Raw genomic sequence first — 17,534 nt, forward strand, 5'->3', positions numbered from 1 at the left:
AATAGATTCAGGATGGGGGTTTCAGGCCTAGGCCGTATTCTCCCGTATATTTTTTACATTAAGAGCCTTGAATTGAGGATTATAGGATACTTGCATAGATTAATAAAGTTTCTACCAATGTCCCATTTGGACAGTAATCACTGAATATATACCATATTAGTCAAAACACTAGATGAGTTCTGAAACTCTACCTCATGAAAAATATAAAAGAAACATAAAAATAATGTAATACTCCATTGGTGCTAAATAACTTATTTTAATAAATTTGTCTTTAATACAAGTGTAAAACAAGAGTCCTTTCATTTCAACTATCGTTAAACCCAAACTTTAAAACCAGTCAATAATTAACAATGTATTAATTCTAAAAAGTTTTTAACTGTAAGAGTATCAAATATAATACAGAGCTCTTAAATACTTGATGCTTTCTGTCACAATATTAAAAATAAACTTGTTAGCATTCCAAGACTATGAAAAGTGCCCCCTCCCAATTTTTTTAAGCAAGTAAAAGTATAGTACCTGCTGGTGTTTACATTTGTTGAAAATTTAAAATAATAACAACAACTTGAATGTGATTTCAGTACTTCTAAACCATCCAAAATACCTGATACGGGTAGTAGGTTCATGGTTTTGGTAAAAGAAACTAGGTTACAGAGTTTTAATGTTATAACTGGACTTTTAAATCATAAAGTAAGAAAATCTAACATCATTTAGTATCTTTTCTTGTTTGTTTTTTATTTTGCTAAGAAGGAACCAGATTTTATATCATCATTTTTCATCTGAATGGACTGCCATATGAAGTTCTGGTTTCTCTGTTTCTTCTTGGTTAGCTGGTTACTACCAAATGCCTGAGGACAATTCTCAGAGCATTTCCACATGAAGGTGATTAGTTTTCATTTAAAATAAAATTAATAACACATGTACATGTAGATGAAAATATAACAAAACCATATGAAAGCTTGTCAGAGACATTCAACTAGAAACTAAAACAGTAGCCACTAGAAAGAAGACATAGTGGAAAAATTTTTGAACTGAGATACTTTTTGTTGAATAATTACAGTAACTACTACCAATATATTCAGACCAATGAAGATTAGAAAGAACATGCAAAATGCTGAGAAAATTAATTTCCCCTACAATTAAAACAAACGTGTTTTAATGAGAGATAAAAAAATCAGTCAAGCTCTTAAAATGAGAATTACAAAACAAAACATGGGATTAACACTTTATTAAAAATTACACCCTTGATTTTCTTGAGGGAAAAAACAGTATTTTTTTTTTTTTATAACAAGGGCATGAGAAAGACTTCAGATTAAGACTCATACTCTGTTCTAAATGAAAAGTAGTAAAATTACTTCTAGTAGAAAATATCTGCTATGGAAAAAACTTTCAGATATTTTCCATTTGATGTAGGTATTAATAAAAAATATGATGTTTATATCTAAAATATAAAGCAGCAATTTATTTTCATTTATAATATAAAGTGTTTTAGGAAAAGTTTACTCTTCTCAGTGTTCAGAACAAAATGGGAATTGTTTTCCATACCTAGCAATTTTAATGATAATGTAAAGTAAAAATTTAATTCTGCTGAACTAAAGCTCAAATAGATTCAAATTTTAAAAATATGAAAATATCTAAATTTTTAAAAGTTTAAAATTTTTGTTACTTTGCAATGACAGATCTGCTTTTTCTAACATTTAAAAAATTTTGCCTTCTTTTATCAATATAAAACTATTCAAATAATCACAACACAATCCCTTATACCAGAAAAGCATAATCACATGATACACTCATAACACTCAAGAATTACAATCCAGAAAGGGGAAGTCTTCCTCACACAAAGAATTTCTTTCTTTCTGTCACCTCCATTCCATATTTATAGTCTTCATTTCACATCACATACAATCTAACAGGTAGATAAGAAAAAAAATTTTTTTGGCCTTGTAGAGCTCATCAAGTAAATTTATTCATTCTTCTTAGTATGTTTCTTTTTAACATTATCTGAAGCAACATCTACAGGCTTTGAGGCCAATGAACCAATACCATTGGAAGGTGATTTTGCTTCACTTTTCTTCTCACATGATGAAAACGGCTGCTGCCAGCCAAAGAGCATCCGACTCAATGTATCCTCAAAAGGAGCAAATGTCATAGTAGAAGTCTGTGTAGTCATCATGGTTATCTGGGGGAAAAAAGTTCACTTTTGAATTTAAATACAAATGCTTTTTGTTTCTCAAGAGAGAGAAAAACAAAGGAAAAAAATCAAAATGCATTCTTAATGTAAACTGCAGGAAAAGCAATTTAAGCTACATTCTGGTAAAATCTCTGTTTTCCATGAGATTATACTTAATGGAAAAGAACACAACTCATTAAAAATAATACAAGGTACCATATTTTGGGGTGCCAAATGAGCAGAATAACTACTTTCACAAAAATGCATTTAGTATTCAAAGGAAGTAAGATAAAATATCAACATTACCATGCACTTGTGTCAGAACTAAGATAAGTGCTTTACATTGTCATTCTCTTTAATTTTAACCCAACAACTACTCTATTATTACCCTCATCAGTGAGACATGGAACCAAGGCTCTGAGAGGTTAAATAACTTGCCCAAAGTCACAAAGCTAATAAGTGGTAAAGAAGTTTGCAATATCCAGATTTTGAGTTCGATTACCAAATACACTGACTATCATCATCTAAAGACACAGACTTTTAGTGAATTGCAGAATACCACCCTCAACAGATTGTAGAGTCTCTATCCCCCAATTTTTTCCATATATATTTTTATATAAAGGAACCAAGACCTCAAGGGGTAGAGAGTGCTCCCATTCCTTTATGTGGCAAAATGCACAGTGTTCACAGATGTTTAGATATACTCAAGAAATTAGACTGATGCCAACATAAATCTGGGAGGAGAACTTTCAAGTCTAGAATAGCTCCAAAGAATCCAGGAATTTCCCCAAGAGTCAATTCCTCCAGAACACAGACAATGACTCAAACTAGAAATTTTGGGGACCAAATTTCCAAAGAAGACCCCTACATAACCTACCTGCTTGGGGAAAATGTTATCAAGAATAAATTCTTACTAGTTGCAATACAGTGTGGGGAGTTGGAAGAAAAGTAGATGTTCATCACAAAAGGAATAGGTAAGTTAAATGCATACTATGCAATAGTTAGACTAGAAAAGAAAAAGCAAAAAATTCTTAGAACATACTGTTAGGTGAAAATGAGACACAAAACAAGAGCCATGGTGTACTATAATTTATATAAATTAAAAACACACCCACACACAACATTGTGAGAGTACTAAACATCACCGAAATGTATATTTTAAAACAGCTAATTTTATGTGAATTTGAACTCAATTAAAACAATTTTTTTAAATACAAGCCCATGGACTTCAGGCCAGTCATGATTAAATAGCTTCTATCAGGACTCAGTCTCTCACCAAAATCAACAAAAGACAGAAGTACATAAAGTAATTGCTAAAAGACACTGACAAACAACTGAAATAGGCATAACCTGATGGGGCTACTATCCAAGAGAAAAAAAGCTGAATAAAGTGAGTTCCACATTCACCCTTGCTTTTTCTTGTGAAGATATGTACCTAAATTCACAGCACAGGGGAATAGAAAGCAGAAGTCCAGGGGGGATAAGGAGCCATAGGTTGGAATGTGAGAAGGCCAAAGCTGTGAGGACCTGAGGTCAATACAGCCCAAAGAGGAGGAAACCGCATGGAAGTGAGCCCTAAAATCCTTGTGCAATTCACCCTGGAGGAATTTACCAATCCCTAAACTTTGCATACATAAGAAGGAAGAGAATCCAAAAGTCTAGCAGACAGCAACAATTGGGAGGCCAAAGAGCTGAGCAGACACTTTAGCAGCCAGCTGCTTGGTACTGGGAAGATAAGTTGGAATTCAAGGTCAGACGAGGTGAAATTGCCCAGGGATATATTTCAGGCTTAAAGTAAGACCCCAAAAGCGTTACACTGTAGAAGGGCAAACTGAAATGCAATACAACACTAAATCTAAAACTAACAATACGATTAAAATATTCTGCTTGTGCATTAACATTAACAACTGTCTTCCAGAAGATGTTAAATGTAGTCCCTGCACTCAAGGAGCTTACATACTAGTCAGAGATAGGCAAGTAAATCAGTAATTGCCAAACAGTAAAGAAGAGTAAGGGCAGTAATGGAGATTTCCCAGGAACATTTAAATAATGGATATAGATCTGGAAGTCATTTATCACACAAGTGAAAGGTAAATGCATAAATATGAGTGTACACACCTGGAGAGAATGTAAAATGAGGAGTTTAAATATAACATTAACCTCCAAGTTTATGCCATTATTGGGTAAGATCTAAGGATTTTTTTATATTAAATTATTCCTTAGAATAAATAGTTACAATGAGACACACCAGCATAATCACCTTGGTCATAGCTTGACTTAAGGACTGCAAATAAAAGATAATAGAATTCAAATAAAAAACAATGGTCTACTGTCAGGAAAATAGCAATGTCTTTTTTTTTTTTTTTTTTTTTTTTTTTTTTTTTTTTACAAAATCCAAAAGAGAAGAGTGTCAGGGTTTAAAATATTTTCTGAGAACATGAACTATAATAAGTATTTTTCAAAGTCGAGTGTTTTAATGGAATCTCCACTCCCAAAAGACTCATCATTCAGTTGAGAAGTATTGTTGGCATCAGAAATTGCTGCTGAGATAGACATATGAGGTTCAAGGACAAACTTCTGTGAAATCAGCCTCTTACCAGACCTTGATTTAACAAGGTGACAAATATAATTGTGACAAATAGAATAAATCCTTATTCTTTTACAAATAAAACATCAAACTGTCTCCTTATTTAGCAAACTATTAAAAGAAAAAGCATATTACCTAAATTAAACAGTATTTGGCTTCATAGTCTCTTACTTAAAAAGGAGAGGAAACAAAAGAAAATAGAAGCCCTAAAAATATTTTGGTATTTTCAACATATCCTAAAATATACATTAATTCAGGTAAAGAAATTGTTTATATGATATCTCAAGTTACACCATTTCAAAATGTCCAGTAAAATGTGACACACAATATAAGTACAAATGGCACTTATATCTACTTTTATATTCTCTATAGTGCTTAGCATTGAGAATACACTGAATGAATAAATATAACATCTACTTCATAGCATTAATTCAAAGGATACCTTAATATAGCTATATAAGAAAAATTTGCACAATTAATCTCTTTTCATCCAGAACATACTTCTTCCTGTCTCCATCTGCCCAAATTCAAATAATCCTTTGCAGTGTAACTCGTGTTTATTCCAACAGGCCCTTATCAGTGTCTTCCAATGAAAGTCACTTGGCCCTAAAATGAATCCCTAATGGCACATGGCATATTCAAGTAGGTTTTCTGATCACTCTATGCTTTCTCCATAGATTATGCCATTCCCTCAGACTTTGCTAATTATTAACGTGAATGATTCAAATAAATTAAAATCATAGGGTTTATATTTTTACAAATGTAAAAACAGCTAGGCAAATGAACTGTTCATTTCTGGTATATATCTTTAAGTGTGCAATAATTAGAGACCTGTGAAAGAGCATTTTGATCATTTATTAGTCAACAAATATATATTAAAAATCAACTATATACACTAGACTCAATGCTAATGATGCAGTGATGAATACTGCAAACTTAGTACCTCTCCTCATAAAGTTTAAAAAGTTGAGTTAGCATATCTCATGTTCCTTTTTAGACAATAATACCTTAAGAATAGGATTTGGGTCTTATTCAATGTTTATATAATCATTTATATCCCCCAAAGCACCTAAGAACAGTGCCCCTCATTCATGTATTCAACAATACATTACATCTTATTCAATGCATCAATGAATAAAATATATACATTACATCTTATTCAATGTATATATGATCATTTGGATCCCCAAAAGGGCCTAAGAACAGTGTCTGTCATTCATGTATTAAGCAATACATTACCTGAAGACACTTCTCATCAGTATTCAGCACATCTACACTCCTTAAAACTATCTCCTCCTTAAAACTCTCATCAATCACTCCTTTTCCATTTCCCATTCTAGATTTCCGTTCTCTAAATATTAGAGAACTTTAAGGCTCTGTCCTCACTCCTGTCTCATTCCATGCTTGTCTTCCTATAACTGCCTCCCTAAATTAGCTTATAAATTGCAATAAACAATGAACACAATTGCAATAAAAATAACATGGTTTTTTACAGAGCTAGACAAATTGCTATTAAAGTTCATATCAATAAACAAGAATAGCTAAAAATATATTGAAAAAACACAAATATAGAAGAAATCCAGAAAACACTGAAAAAGAACATTTGCAGGAGTGCCTGATTCTCCACAGCCTCATCAACAGAATGTGTAGCCAGACTTTTAAACTTTTAGTTTGCGGGCAGGTAGCTTGAGTCCAAGTTTGAGACCAGCCTGGGCAACATAGTGAAACCACAATTCTACAAAAAATACAAAAATTAGCCAGGCATGGTGGCACACACCTGTAGTCCCAATTACACTCAGGTGGCTGAGGTGGGAAGATCGCTTGGGCCTGGGAAGTCAAGGCTGCAGTGAGCCGTGATCATGCCACTCCACTCCAGCCTGAGCGACAGAGCAAGACCCTGTCTCAAAAGTAAAATAAAATAAAAATTTAAAATTTTGTGCCAGTTTGATGAATGATAAATGGTATCTCAAGTGTTATTTTAGTTAATGTTTCTCAAGTATGAGTTCCACATTTTTTAATATGTTTGAGGAACATTTCCCGATCTTTTCTGTGTGAACTGTTTGTTGATAACTTTCTTTTAACTTTTCCATCAGATTTTGGTCCTTTATCCCTTAATTTTTAAGAGGTTGTTATATATCAGGCACACCAGCCCTCTGATATATGTTGTAAGTATTTTATCAGTTATTTGATAGCTATATTTTGACTTTGTCCACAGTGGCTTTTGCCATGCAACTTTAAAAAACAATTTATGGAGTCAAATTTATCAATCTTTTCTTTATACTGAAGGAAGAACCAAGTAAACCCCCAAATAAACAGAAGGAAGGATATAATAAAGACCTGAAATTAATGAAATCTAAAACAGAAAAACCAATGAAACCAAAAGCTGGGTCTTTGAAACAAATCCATGAAATTGACAAACCTCTAGGTAGAGTGCTTTTAAAAGACAGAAAAAGAAAACACAGATTACCAATATCAGGAATGAAAGGAGAGACATTACCACAAATTCCACAGACATTAAAGGGATAACCAAAACCTATTATGAACAATTTCATGCCAACAATAAAAAACTTCAGTGAAATGGCAAATTCCTTAATAAATACAACTTAGTAAAACAGACACAAGTAAATCTGCATAGCCCTATATCTATGTAAGAAACTGTTATCAAAAACCTTCCTTTAAAGAAAATTCTAGGCCCAAATGACTTCATTAGTGAATCTATCAAACATTTACCAATAAATAATATCAAACCTACATAAACTCAGACAACAGAGAAATTCTTTTCCATTTATTTAAAAAGCCCAGTTTTATGTTAATACAAAAAAGAGAAAAAAGTTACAGAGAAAACTACAAACCAATATCCATTAACACACAGGAAAAAAAATCCTTGAAAATATTTTAAAAAATGGATTCAGTAATATCCATGACTGATAACTGTATCATGACTAAACGGGGTTTATCACAGGAATGAAAGATTTATGTAACATTTTAATAATCAATGTAATCTACTATATTAACAGAATATAGGAGAAAACCCCTATGATTATTTTAACTGATACAGAACAAAGCATTTGACAAAATCCCACACCCATTCATGATAAACTTTCAGCAAACTAGAAATAAAAGAGAACTTCCTCAACCTCATAAAGGACATCTATAAGATGCTTAATAGCTAACATCATACAAATGGTAAAAGGCTGAATGTTTTTCCACTAAGGTCACAAACAAAACAAAGATGTCTATTCTCACCATTTCTCTTTCACATTGTACAGGACATTCTAGCCAATATAATAAGGCAAGGGGGAAAAAAAAACAGATTGAAAAGGAAAAAGTAAAACTATCTTTATCATAGACAAGACCATGTATATAGACAATGCTAAGGAATCTACACAGAAGCTACCAGAACCAACAGGCAAATTCAGCAAGATCACAGGATACAAGAACAATGTGTAAGAATTAACTACATATTTAAATACAAGCAACGTAAAATTCCAAATTGAAATTTGAAAAACTACTATTTCTAAAGGCATCCAAAAATATGAACTACTTCAGGATAAATTTAAATTTAACAAGATACATATAAAACAATGAAAATCACTAAATAGTACTCCAAAAATTTAAAGAAGGCCTAAATAAATGGAGAAGCATACCATGTTCAGAGATCAACAGACTAAATCTTTTTAAGACCTGATTTCTTCTCAAATTAATCTATAGACACAATCTCAAAAACAATTCCAGAAGGTGTTTTTACCATAAAAAGTGACAACTTAATCAGAAAACTTATTTAGAAATATAAAAGATGTAGACTATCCTAAGAAATATTGAAAAAAGAATAAAGTTGGAGAAACTGTACTACTTGATTTTAAGATTTACTATAAAGTTATGGTAATTAAAACAGTTTAGTATTGGCTAGAAATAGACATATAAATCAACAGAACAGAATACACTCCAGAAATAGACCCACATAGGTCAAGCCAACTGATTTTCAACAAAGGTGGCAAGATCATTCAATGAGGGAAAGAACTGTCTTTTCAACAGTGTTGTAACAACTTCATATTCATTGAAAAAAAAAAAACAAAAAACCTGACCCTTACCTCATAGGACTCGTAAAACTTATTTTGAAATGGTTCACAGACTCTAAAAGTAAAAAGGATGAGTTCATGTCCTTTGTAGGTACATGGATGAAGCTGGAAACCATCAATCGCAAGGACAGAAAACCAAACACCGCATGTTTTCACTCATAGGTGGGAATTGAACAATGAGAACAATTGGACACAGGGTGGGGAACACCACACACCAGGGCCTGTTGTGGGGTGGGGGGGGGGGGGGGCGGGAGGGATAACATTAGGAAATATACCTAATGTAAATGACGAGTTAATGGGTGCAGCACACCAACATGGCACATGTATATATATTTTAAAAACCTGCATGTTGTGCACCTGTACCCTAGAATTTAAAGTATAATTAAAAAAAAAAAAACACAGAAAAAAAAGCAAAAATTATAAAACTTTTAGAAGAAACAGGTGAAAACTCTTCAAAACCTTGAGGAATAAAATAATTTCTTAAATAGGACACAAAAAGAAGGACCATGAAAGGAAAATTTAGTAAAGTAAACATCAAAATTTAAAACTTCAGCTCTTCTAAAGACAACACTAAAGAAATAAAAAGGAACAGCATAAACTGGGAGAAAATTATTTGGAATACATATATCTCACCAAGGATTGACATCCTGAATATACAGAGAACTGTTACAACTCAATAATAATATAATTTTTTTTTTATTATACTTTAAGTTCTAGGGTACATGTGCATAACGTGCAGGTTTGTTACATATGTATACTTATGCCATGTTGGTGTGCTGCACCCATCAACTCGTCAGCACCCATCAATTCATCATTTATATCATGTATAACTCCCCAATGCAATCCCTCCCTCCTCCCCCCTCCCCCCTCCCCATGATAGGCCCCAGTGCGTGATGTTCCCCTTCCCGAGTCCAAGTGATCTCATTGTTCAGTTCCCACCTATGAGTGAGAACATGCGGTGTTTGGTTTTCTCTTCTTGTGATAGTTTGCTAAGAATGATGGTTTCCAGCTGCATCCATGTCCCTACAAAGGACGCAAACTCATCCTTTTTTATGGCTGCATAGTATTCCATGGTGTATATGTGCCACATTTTCTTAATCCAGTCTGTCACAGATGGACATTTGGGTTGATTCCAAGTCTTTGCTATTGTGAATAGTGCCGCAATAAACATACGTGTGCATGTGTCTTTGTAGTAGAATAATTTATAATCCTTTGGGTATATACCCAGTAGTGGGATGGCTGGGTCATATGGTGCATCTAGTTCTAGATCCTTGAGGAATTGCCATACTGTTTTCCATAATGGTTGAACTAGTTTACAATCCCACCAACAGTGTAAAAGTGTTCCTATTTCTCCACATCCTCTCCAACACCTGTTGTTTCCTGACTTCTTAATGATTGCCATTCTAACTGGTGTGAGATGGTATCTCATTGTGGTTTTGATTTGCATTTCTCTGATGGCGAGTGACGATGAGCATTTTTTCATGTGTCTGTTGGCTGTATGAATATCTTCTTTTGAGAAATGTCTGTTCATATCCTTTCCCCACTTTTTGATGGGGTTGTTTGTTTTTTTCTCGTATATTTGTTTGAGTTCTTTGTAGATTCTGGATATTAGCCCTTTGTCAGATGAGTAGGTTGCAAAAATTTTCTCCCATTCTGTAGGTTGCCTATTCACTCTGATGGTAGTTTCTTTTGCTGTGCAAAAGCTCTTTAGTTTAATTAGATCCCATTTGTCAATTTTTGCTTTTGCTGCCGTTGCTTTTGGTGTTTTAGACATGAAGTCCTTGCCCATGCCTATGTCCTGAATGGTACTACCTAGATTTTCTTCTAGGGTTTTTATGGTATTAGGTCTAACATTTAAGTCTCTAATCCATCTTGAATTAATCTTCGTATAAGGGGTAAGGAAAGGATCCAGTTTCAGCTTTCTACTTATGGCTAGCCAATTTTCCCAGCACCATTTATTAAATAGGGAATCCTTTCCCCATTTCTTGTTTCTCTCAGGTTTGTCAAAGATCAGATGGCTGTAGATGTGCGGTATTATTTCTGAGGATTCTGTTCTGTTCCATTGGTCTATAGCTCTGTTTTGGTACCAGTACCATGCTGTTTTGGTTACTGTAGCCTTGTAGTATAGTTTGAAGTCAGGTAGCGTGACGCCTCCAGCTTTGTCCTTTTGACTTAGGATTGTCTTGGCAATACGGGCTCTTTTTTGGTTCCATATGAACTTTAAAGCAGTTTTTTCCAATTCTGTGAAGAAACTCATTGGTAGCTTGATGGGGATGGCATTGAATCTATAAATAACCTTGGGGAGTATGGCCATTTTCACGATATTGATTCTTCCTATCCATGAGCATGGTATGTTCTTCCATTTGTTTGTGTCCTCTTTTATTTCACTGAGCAGTGGTTTGTAGTTCTCCTTGAAGAGGTCCTTTACATCCCTTGTAAGCTGGATTCCTAGGTATTTTATTCTCTTTGAAGCAATTGTGAATGGAAGTTCATTCCTGATTTGGCTCTCTGCTTGTCTGTTACTGGTGTATAAGAATGCTCGTGATTTTTGCACATTAATTTTGTATCCTGAGACTTTGCTGAAGTTGCTTATCAGCTTAAGGAGATTTTGGGCTGAGACGATGGGGTTTTCTAAATATACAATCATGTCATCTGCAAACAGGGACAATTTGACTTCTTCTTTTCCTAACTGGATACCCTTGATTTCTTTCTCTTGCCTGATTGCCCTAGCCAGAACTTCCAACACTATGTTGAATAGGAGTGGTGAGAGAGGGCATCCCTGTCTTGTGCCAGTTTTCAAAGGGAATTTTTCCAGTTTTTGCCCATTCAGTATGATATTAGCTGTGGGTTTGTCATAAATGGCTCTTATTATTTTGAGATACGTTCCATCAATACCGAATTTATTGAGCGTTTTTAGCATGAAGGGCTGTTGAATTTTGTCAAAAGCCTTTTCTGCATCTATTGAGACAATCATGTGGTTCTTGTCTTTGGTTCTGTTTATATGCTGGATTACGTTTATTGATTTGCGAATGTTGAACCAGCCTTGCATCCCAGGGATGAAGCCCACTTGATCATGGTGGATAAGCTTTTTGATGTGCTGCTGAATCCGGTTTGCCAGTATTTTATTGAGAATTTTTGCATCAATGTTCATCAGGGATACTGGTCTAAAATTCTCTTTTTTTGTTGTGTCTCTGCCAGGCTTTGGTATCAGGATGATGTTGGCCTCATAAAATGAGTTAGGGAGGATTCCCTCTTTTTCTATTGATTGGAATAGTTTCAGAAGGAATGGTACCAGCTCCTCCTTGTACCTCTGGTAGAATTCAGCTGTGAATCCATCTGGTCCTGGACTTTTTTTGGTGGGTAGGCTATTAATTGTTGCCTCAATTTCAGAGCCTGCTATTGGTCTATTCAGGGATTCAACTTCTTCCTGGTTTAGCCTTGGGAGAGTGTAAGTGTCCAGGAAATTATCCATTTCTTCTAGATTTTCTAGTTGATTTGCGTAGAGGCGTTTATAGTATTCTCTGATGGTAGTTTGTATTTCTGTGGGGTCAGTGGTGATATCCCCTTTATCATTTTTTATTGCATCTATTTGATTCCTCTCTCTTTTCTTCTTTATTAGCCTTGCTAGCGGTCTGTCAATTTTGTTGATCTTTTCAAAAAACCAACTCCTGGATTCATTGATTTTTTGGAGGGTTTTTTGTGTCTCTATCTCCTTCAGTTCGGCTCTGATCTTAGTTATTTCTTGCCTTCTGCTAGCTTTTGAATGTGTTTGCTCTTGCCTCTCTAGTTCTTTTAATTGTGATGTTAGAGTGTCAATTTTAGATCTTTCCTGCTTTCTCTTGTGGGCATTTAGTGCTATAAATTTCCCTCTACACACTGCTTTAAATGGGTCCCAGAGATTCTGGTATGTTGTATCTTTGTTCTCATTGGTTTCAAAGAACATCTTTATTTCCGCTTTCATTTCGTCATGTACCCAGTAGTCATTCAGGAGCAGGTTGTTCAGTTTCCATGTAGTTGAGCGGTTTTGATTGATTTTCTTAGTCCTGAGTTCTAGTTTGATTGCACTGTGGTCTGAGAGACAGTTTGTTATAATTTCTGTTCTTTTACATTTGCTGAGGAGTGCTTTACTTCCAATTATGTGGTCAATTTTGGAATAAGTGCGATGTGGTGCTGAGAAGAATGTATATTCTGTTGATTTGGGGTGGAGAGTTCTATAGATGTCTATTAGGTCTGCTTGGTGCAGAGATGAGTTCAATTCCTGGATATCCTTGTTAACTTTCTGTCTTGTTGATCTGTCTAATGTTGACAGCGGAGTGTTGAAGTCTCCCATTATTATTGTATGGGAGTCTAAGTCTCTTTGTAAGTCCCTAAGGACTTGCTTTATGAATCTGGGTGCTCCTGTATTGGGTGCATATATATTTAGGAGAGTTAGCTCTTCCTGTTGAATTGATCCCTTTACCATTATGTAATGGCCTTCTTTGTCTCTTTTGATCTTTGATGGTTTAAAGTCTGTTTTATCAGAGACAAGGATTGCAACCCCTGCTTTTTTTTGTTCTCCATTTGCTTGGTAGATCTTCCTCCATCCCTTTATTTTGAGCCTATGTATGTCTCTGCATGTGAGATGGGTCTCCTGAATACAGCAGACTGATGGGTCTTGACTCTTTATCCAGTTTGCCAGTCTGTGTCTTTTAATTGGAGCATTTAGTCCATTAACATTTAAGGATAATATTGTTATGTGTGAACTTGATCCTGCCATTATGATATTAACTGGTTATTTTGCTCATTAGTTGATGCAGTTTCTTCCTAGCCTCGATGGTCTTTACATTTTGGCATGTTTTTGCAATGGCTGGTACCGGTTGTTCCTTTCCATGTTTAGGGCTTCCTTCAGGGTCTCTTGTAAGGCAGGCCTGGTGGTGACAAAATCTCTAAGCATTTGCTTATCTGTAAAGGATTTTATTTCTCCTTCACTTATGCAACTTAGTTTGGCTGGATATGAAATTCTGGGTTTAAAATTCTTTTCTTTAAGAACGTTGAATATTGGCCCCCACTCTCTTCTGGCTTGTAGAGTTTCTGCCGAGAGATCTGCTGTTAGTCTGATGGGCTTCCCTTTGTGGGTAACCCGACCTTTCTCTCTGGCTGCCCTTAAGATTTTTTCCTTCATTTCAACTTTGGTGAATCTGGCAATTATGTGTCTTGGAGTTGCTCTTCTGGAGGAGTATCTTTGTGGCGTTCTCTGTATTTCCTGAATTTGAATGTTGGCCTGCCCTACTAGGTTGGGGAAGTTCTCCTGGATGATTTCCTGAAGAGTGTTTTCCAACTTGGTTCCATTTTCCCCCTCACTTTCAGGCACCCCAATCAGGCGTAGATTTGGTCTTTTTACGTAATCCCATACTTCTTGCAGGCTTTGCTCATTTCTTTTTCTTCTTTTTTCTTTTGGTTTCTCTTCTCGCTTCATTTCATTCATCTGATCCTCAATCGCTGATACTCTTTCTTCCAGTTGATCGAGTCGGTTACTGAAGCTTGTGCATTTGTCACGTATTTCTCGTGTCATGGTTTTCATCTCTGTCATTTCGTTTATGATCTTCTCTGCATTAATTAGTCTAGCTGTCAATTCTTCCACTCTTTTTTCAAGATTTTTAGTTTCTTTGCGCTGGGTACGTAATTCCTCCTTTAGCTCTGATAAGTTTGATGGACTGAAGCCTTCTCTCCTCTCGTCCAAGTCATTCTCTGACCAGCTTTGATCCGTTGCTGGCGATGGGCTGCGCTCCTTTGCAGGGGGAGATGCGCTCTTATTTTTTGAATTTCCAGCTTTTCTGCCCTGCTTCTTCCCCATCTTTGTGGTTTTATCTGTCTCTGGTCTTTGATGGTGGTGACGTACTGATGGGGTTTTGGTATAGGTGTCCTTCCTGTTTGATAGTTTTCCTTCTGACAGTCAAAAGGACTGTCTGTTGGTCTGTTGGAGATTGCTTGAGGTCCACTCCAGACCCTGTTTGCCTGGGTATCAGCAGCAGAGGTTGCCGAAGATAGAATATTGCTGAACAGCGAGTGTACCTGTCTGATTCTTCCTTTGGAAGTTTCCTCTCAGGGGTGTACTCCACCCTGTGAGGTGTGGGGTGTCAGACTGCCCCTAGTGGGGGATTTCTCCCAGCTAGGCTACTCAGGGGTCAGGGACACACCTGAGCAGGCAGTCTGTCCGTTCTCAGATCTCAACCTCCGCGTTGGGAGATCCACGGCTCTCCCCAAAGCTGTCAGACAGAGTCGTTCGCGTCTGCACCGGCTCCCGCTACTTCCCCTGTTGGTCTTCAGCTGTGCGCTGTCCCCAGAGGTGGAGACTACAGAGACAGGCAGGCTTCCTTGAGCTGCTGTGAGCTCCACCCAGTTCGAGCTTCCCAGAGGCTTTGTTTACCTACTTAAGCCTCAGGAATGGCGGGCGCCCCTCCCCCAGCCTCGCTGCTGCCTTGCGGATAGATCGCGGCAGACTGCTGTGTTAGCAGTGAGGGAGGCTTCGTGGGCGTGGGACCCTCCCGGCCAGGTGTGGGATATATTCTGGTGTGCCTGTATGCTTACAGCGCAGTATTGGGGTGGGAGTTACCCGATTTTCCAGGTGTTGTGTGTCTCAGTTCCCCTGGCTAGGAAAACGGATCCCCTTCCCCCTTGCGCTTCCAGGTGAGGCGATGCCTCGCCCTGCTTCAGCTCTCGCTGGTCAGGCTGCAGCAGCTGACCAGCACCGATTGTCCGGCACTCCCTACTGAGATGACCCCAGTACCTCAGTTGAAAATGCAGAAATCACCGGTGTTCTGTGTTGCTCGCGCTGGGAGTTGGAGACTGGAGCTGTTCCTATTCAGCCATCTTGCTCCGCCCTCAATAATATAATTTTTAATGGACAAAATATTTAAACAGACACTATTCAAAAGATGATATATGAATGGCCAGTAAACACATGAAAAGACGCTCAAGTCTCTAGCCACCAGAGAAATGCAAAATAAAACTACAATGCGGTATCACCTCATACCTATAAAATGCTAAAATTAAAATGACTGATAATACCAAATAATTAACAAGGATCTAGGACAATCAGAAGTCTCATACATTGCTGGTGGGAATGTAAAATGATAACAACCATTTTGAAAAACAGTGTGGCAGTTTCTTAAAAAGATAAACATATGCTTTTCAGATGACCTAGCAATTCTACTCCTAGTTATTAAGTGAAATGAAAATACATGTCTGGCCAGGCACAGTGGCTCACGCCTGTAATTCCAGCACTTTGGAAGGCCGAGGCAGGCGGATCATGAGGTCAGGAGATTGAGACGATCCTGGCTAACATGGTGAAACTCCTTCTCTACTAAAAATACAAATAATTACCCAGGCGTGGTGGCACACACCTATATTCCCAGCTACTCGAGAGGCTGAGGCAGGAGAATCACTTGAACCCAGGAGGCGGAGGTTGCAGTGAGCCAAGATCACACCACTGCACTCCAGCCTGGGCAACAGAGCAAGACTCTGTCTCAAAAAAAAATAAAAAAGAAGAAAAAGAAAATACATGTCTATGTATAGACATGTATGTACACATATTCATAGCAGCTTTATTTATAACAACCTTATTCAAATAATCAAAAGCTGGAAATACACCAAAACCCATGTACAGATAACTGGAAAAACAAATTGTGGTACCTAATACTGTTGCGGGAAGTCAGGGACCCCGAACGGAGGGACCGGCTGAAGCCGCGGCAGAAGAACATAAATTGTGAAGATTTCATGGGCATTTATTAGTTTCCCAAATTAATACTTTTATAATTTCTTATGCCTATCTTTACTGTAATCTCTGAACATAAATTGTGAAGATTTCATGGACACTTATCACTTCCCCAATGAATATCCTTGTGATTTCCTATGCCTGTCTTTACTTTAATCTCTTAATCCTGTCATCTTCTTTGTAAACTAAGGAGGATGAATGTTGCCTCAGGACCCTGTGATTGTACCAACTGCACAAATTGTTTGTAGAGCATGTGTGTTTGAACAATACGAAATCTGGGCATCTTAAAATTCACTGATGGCTCCAGTAATGGCAATGCTGGCTATGTAGGTCCTACAGACAAGCTTATTTCTACACCACTGCACTCCAGCCTGGGCAACAGAGCAAGACTCTGTCTCAAAAAAAATAAAAAAGAAGACAAAGAAAATACATGTCTATGTATAGACATATATGTACGCATATTCATAGCAGCTTTATTTATAACAACCTTATTCAAATAATCAAAAGCTGGAGATACACCAAAACCCATCAACAGATAACTGGAAAAACAAATTGTGGTACCTAATACTACTTAGGAATATGTAATTATATGGGTAAATCTCAAAAACAAAATGAGTACATACTCTATGACTCTATATGAAACTACAGAAAAGACAACTCTAATCTGTAGTGATATAAAGTGGATAAATGGTACACTGGGGCTATGGATAGTGGCTTGGGATTTACTAGAGCAAGGTACAAGGGAAAGCTCCGAAATGATAGAAATGTTTCATACACTGACTGTGGTAGTGGTTGCACAGCTATACAAATTTGCCAAAACTCATCAAAATGTACTCCTAGACGGAATGTACTTGATTATCCATGAATATAGTTTATTATGAATCAATTACACTTCTAAAAAGTTGACTTTTAAAAATTTTTAAAGGAGCTCATTTCTAATAATTTCAT

At 36.5% G+C, this 17,534-nt stretch overlaps 1 protein-coding gene across 2 annotated transcripts in view; it reads right to left on the bottom strand.

The window, feature by feature from the left end:
- Nucleotides 1-236: 236 nt before the first annotated feature.
- The window catches only part of TMEM38B (transmembrane protein 38B), a 90,626-nt gene continuing 73,328 nt past the window's right edge, over nucleotides 237-17,534 (bottom strand). For both annotated transcript variants that reach the window (XM_030920111.1, XM_030920112.1), the window contains one exon: nucleotides 237-2,176. In XM_030920111.1, coding sequence (XP_030775971.1) covers nucleotides 1,961-2,176 — 216 coding nt within the window. In that variant the 3' untranslated portion in view covers nucleotides 237-1,960. The remainder of the gene's footprint in view (nucleotides 2,177-17,534) is intronic.

Source organism: Rhinopithecus roxellana, chromosome 16 (assembly GCF_007565055.1).
Source record: "Rhinopithecus roxellana isolate Shanxi Qingling chromosome 16, ASM756505v1, whole genome shotgun sequence".
Taxonomy (NCBI): Eukaryota; Metazoa; Chordata; class Mammalia; order Primates; family Cercopithecidae; genus Rhinopithecus; species Rhinopithecus roxellana.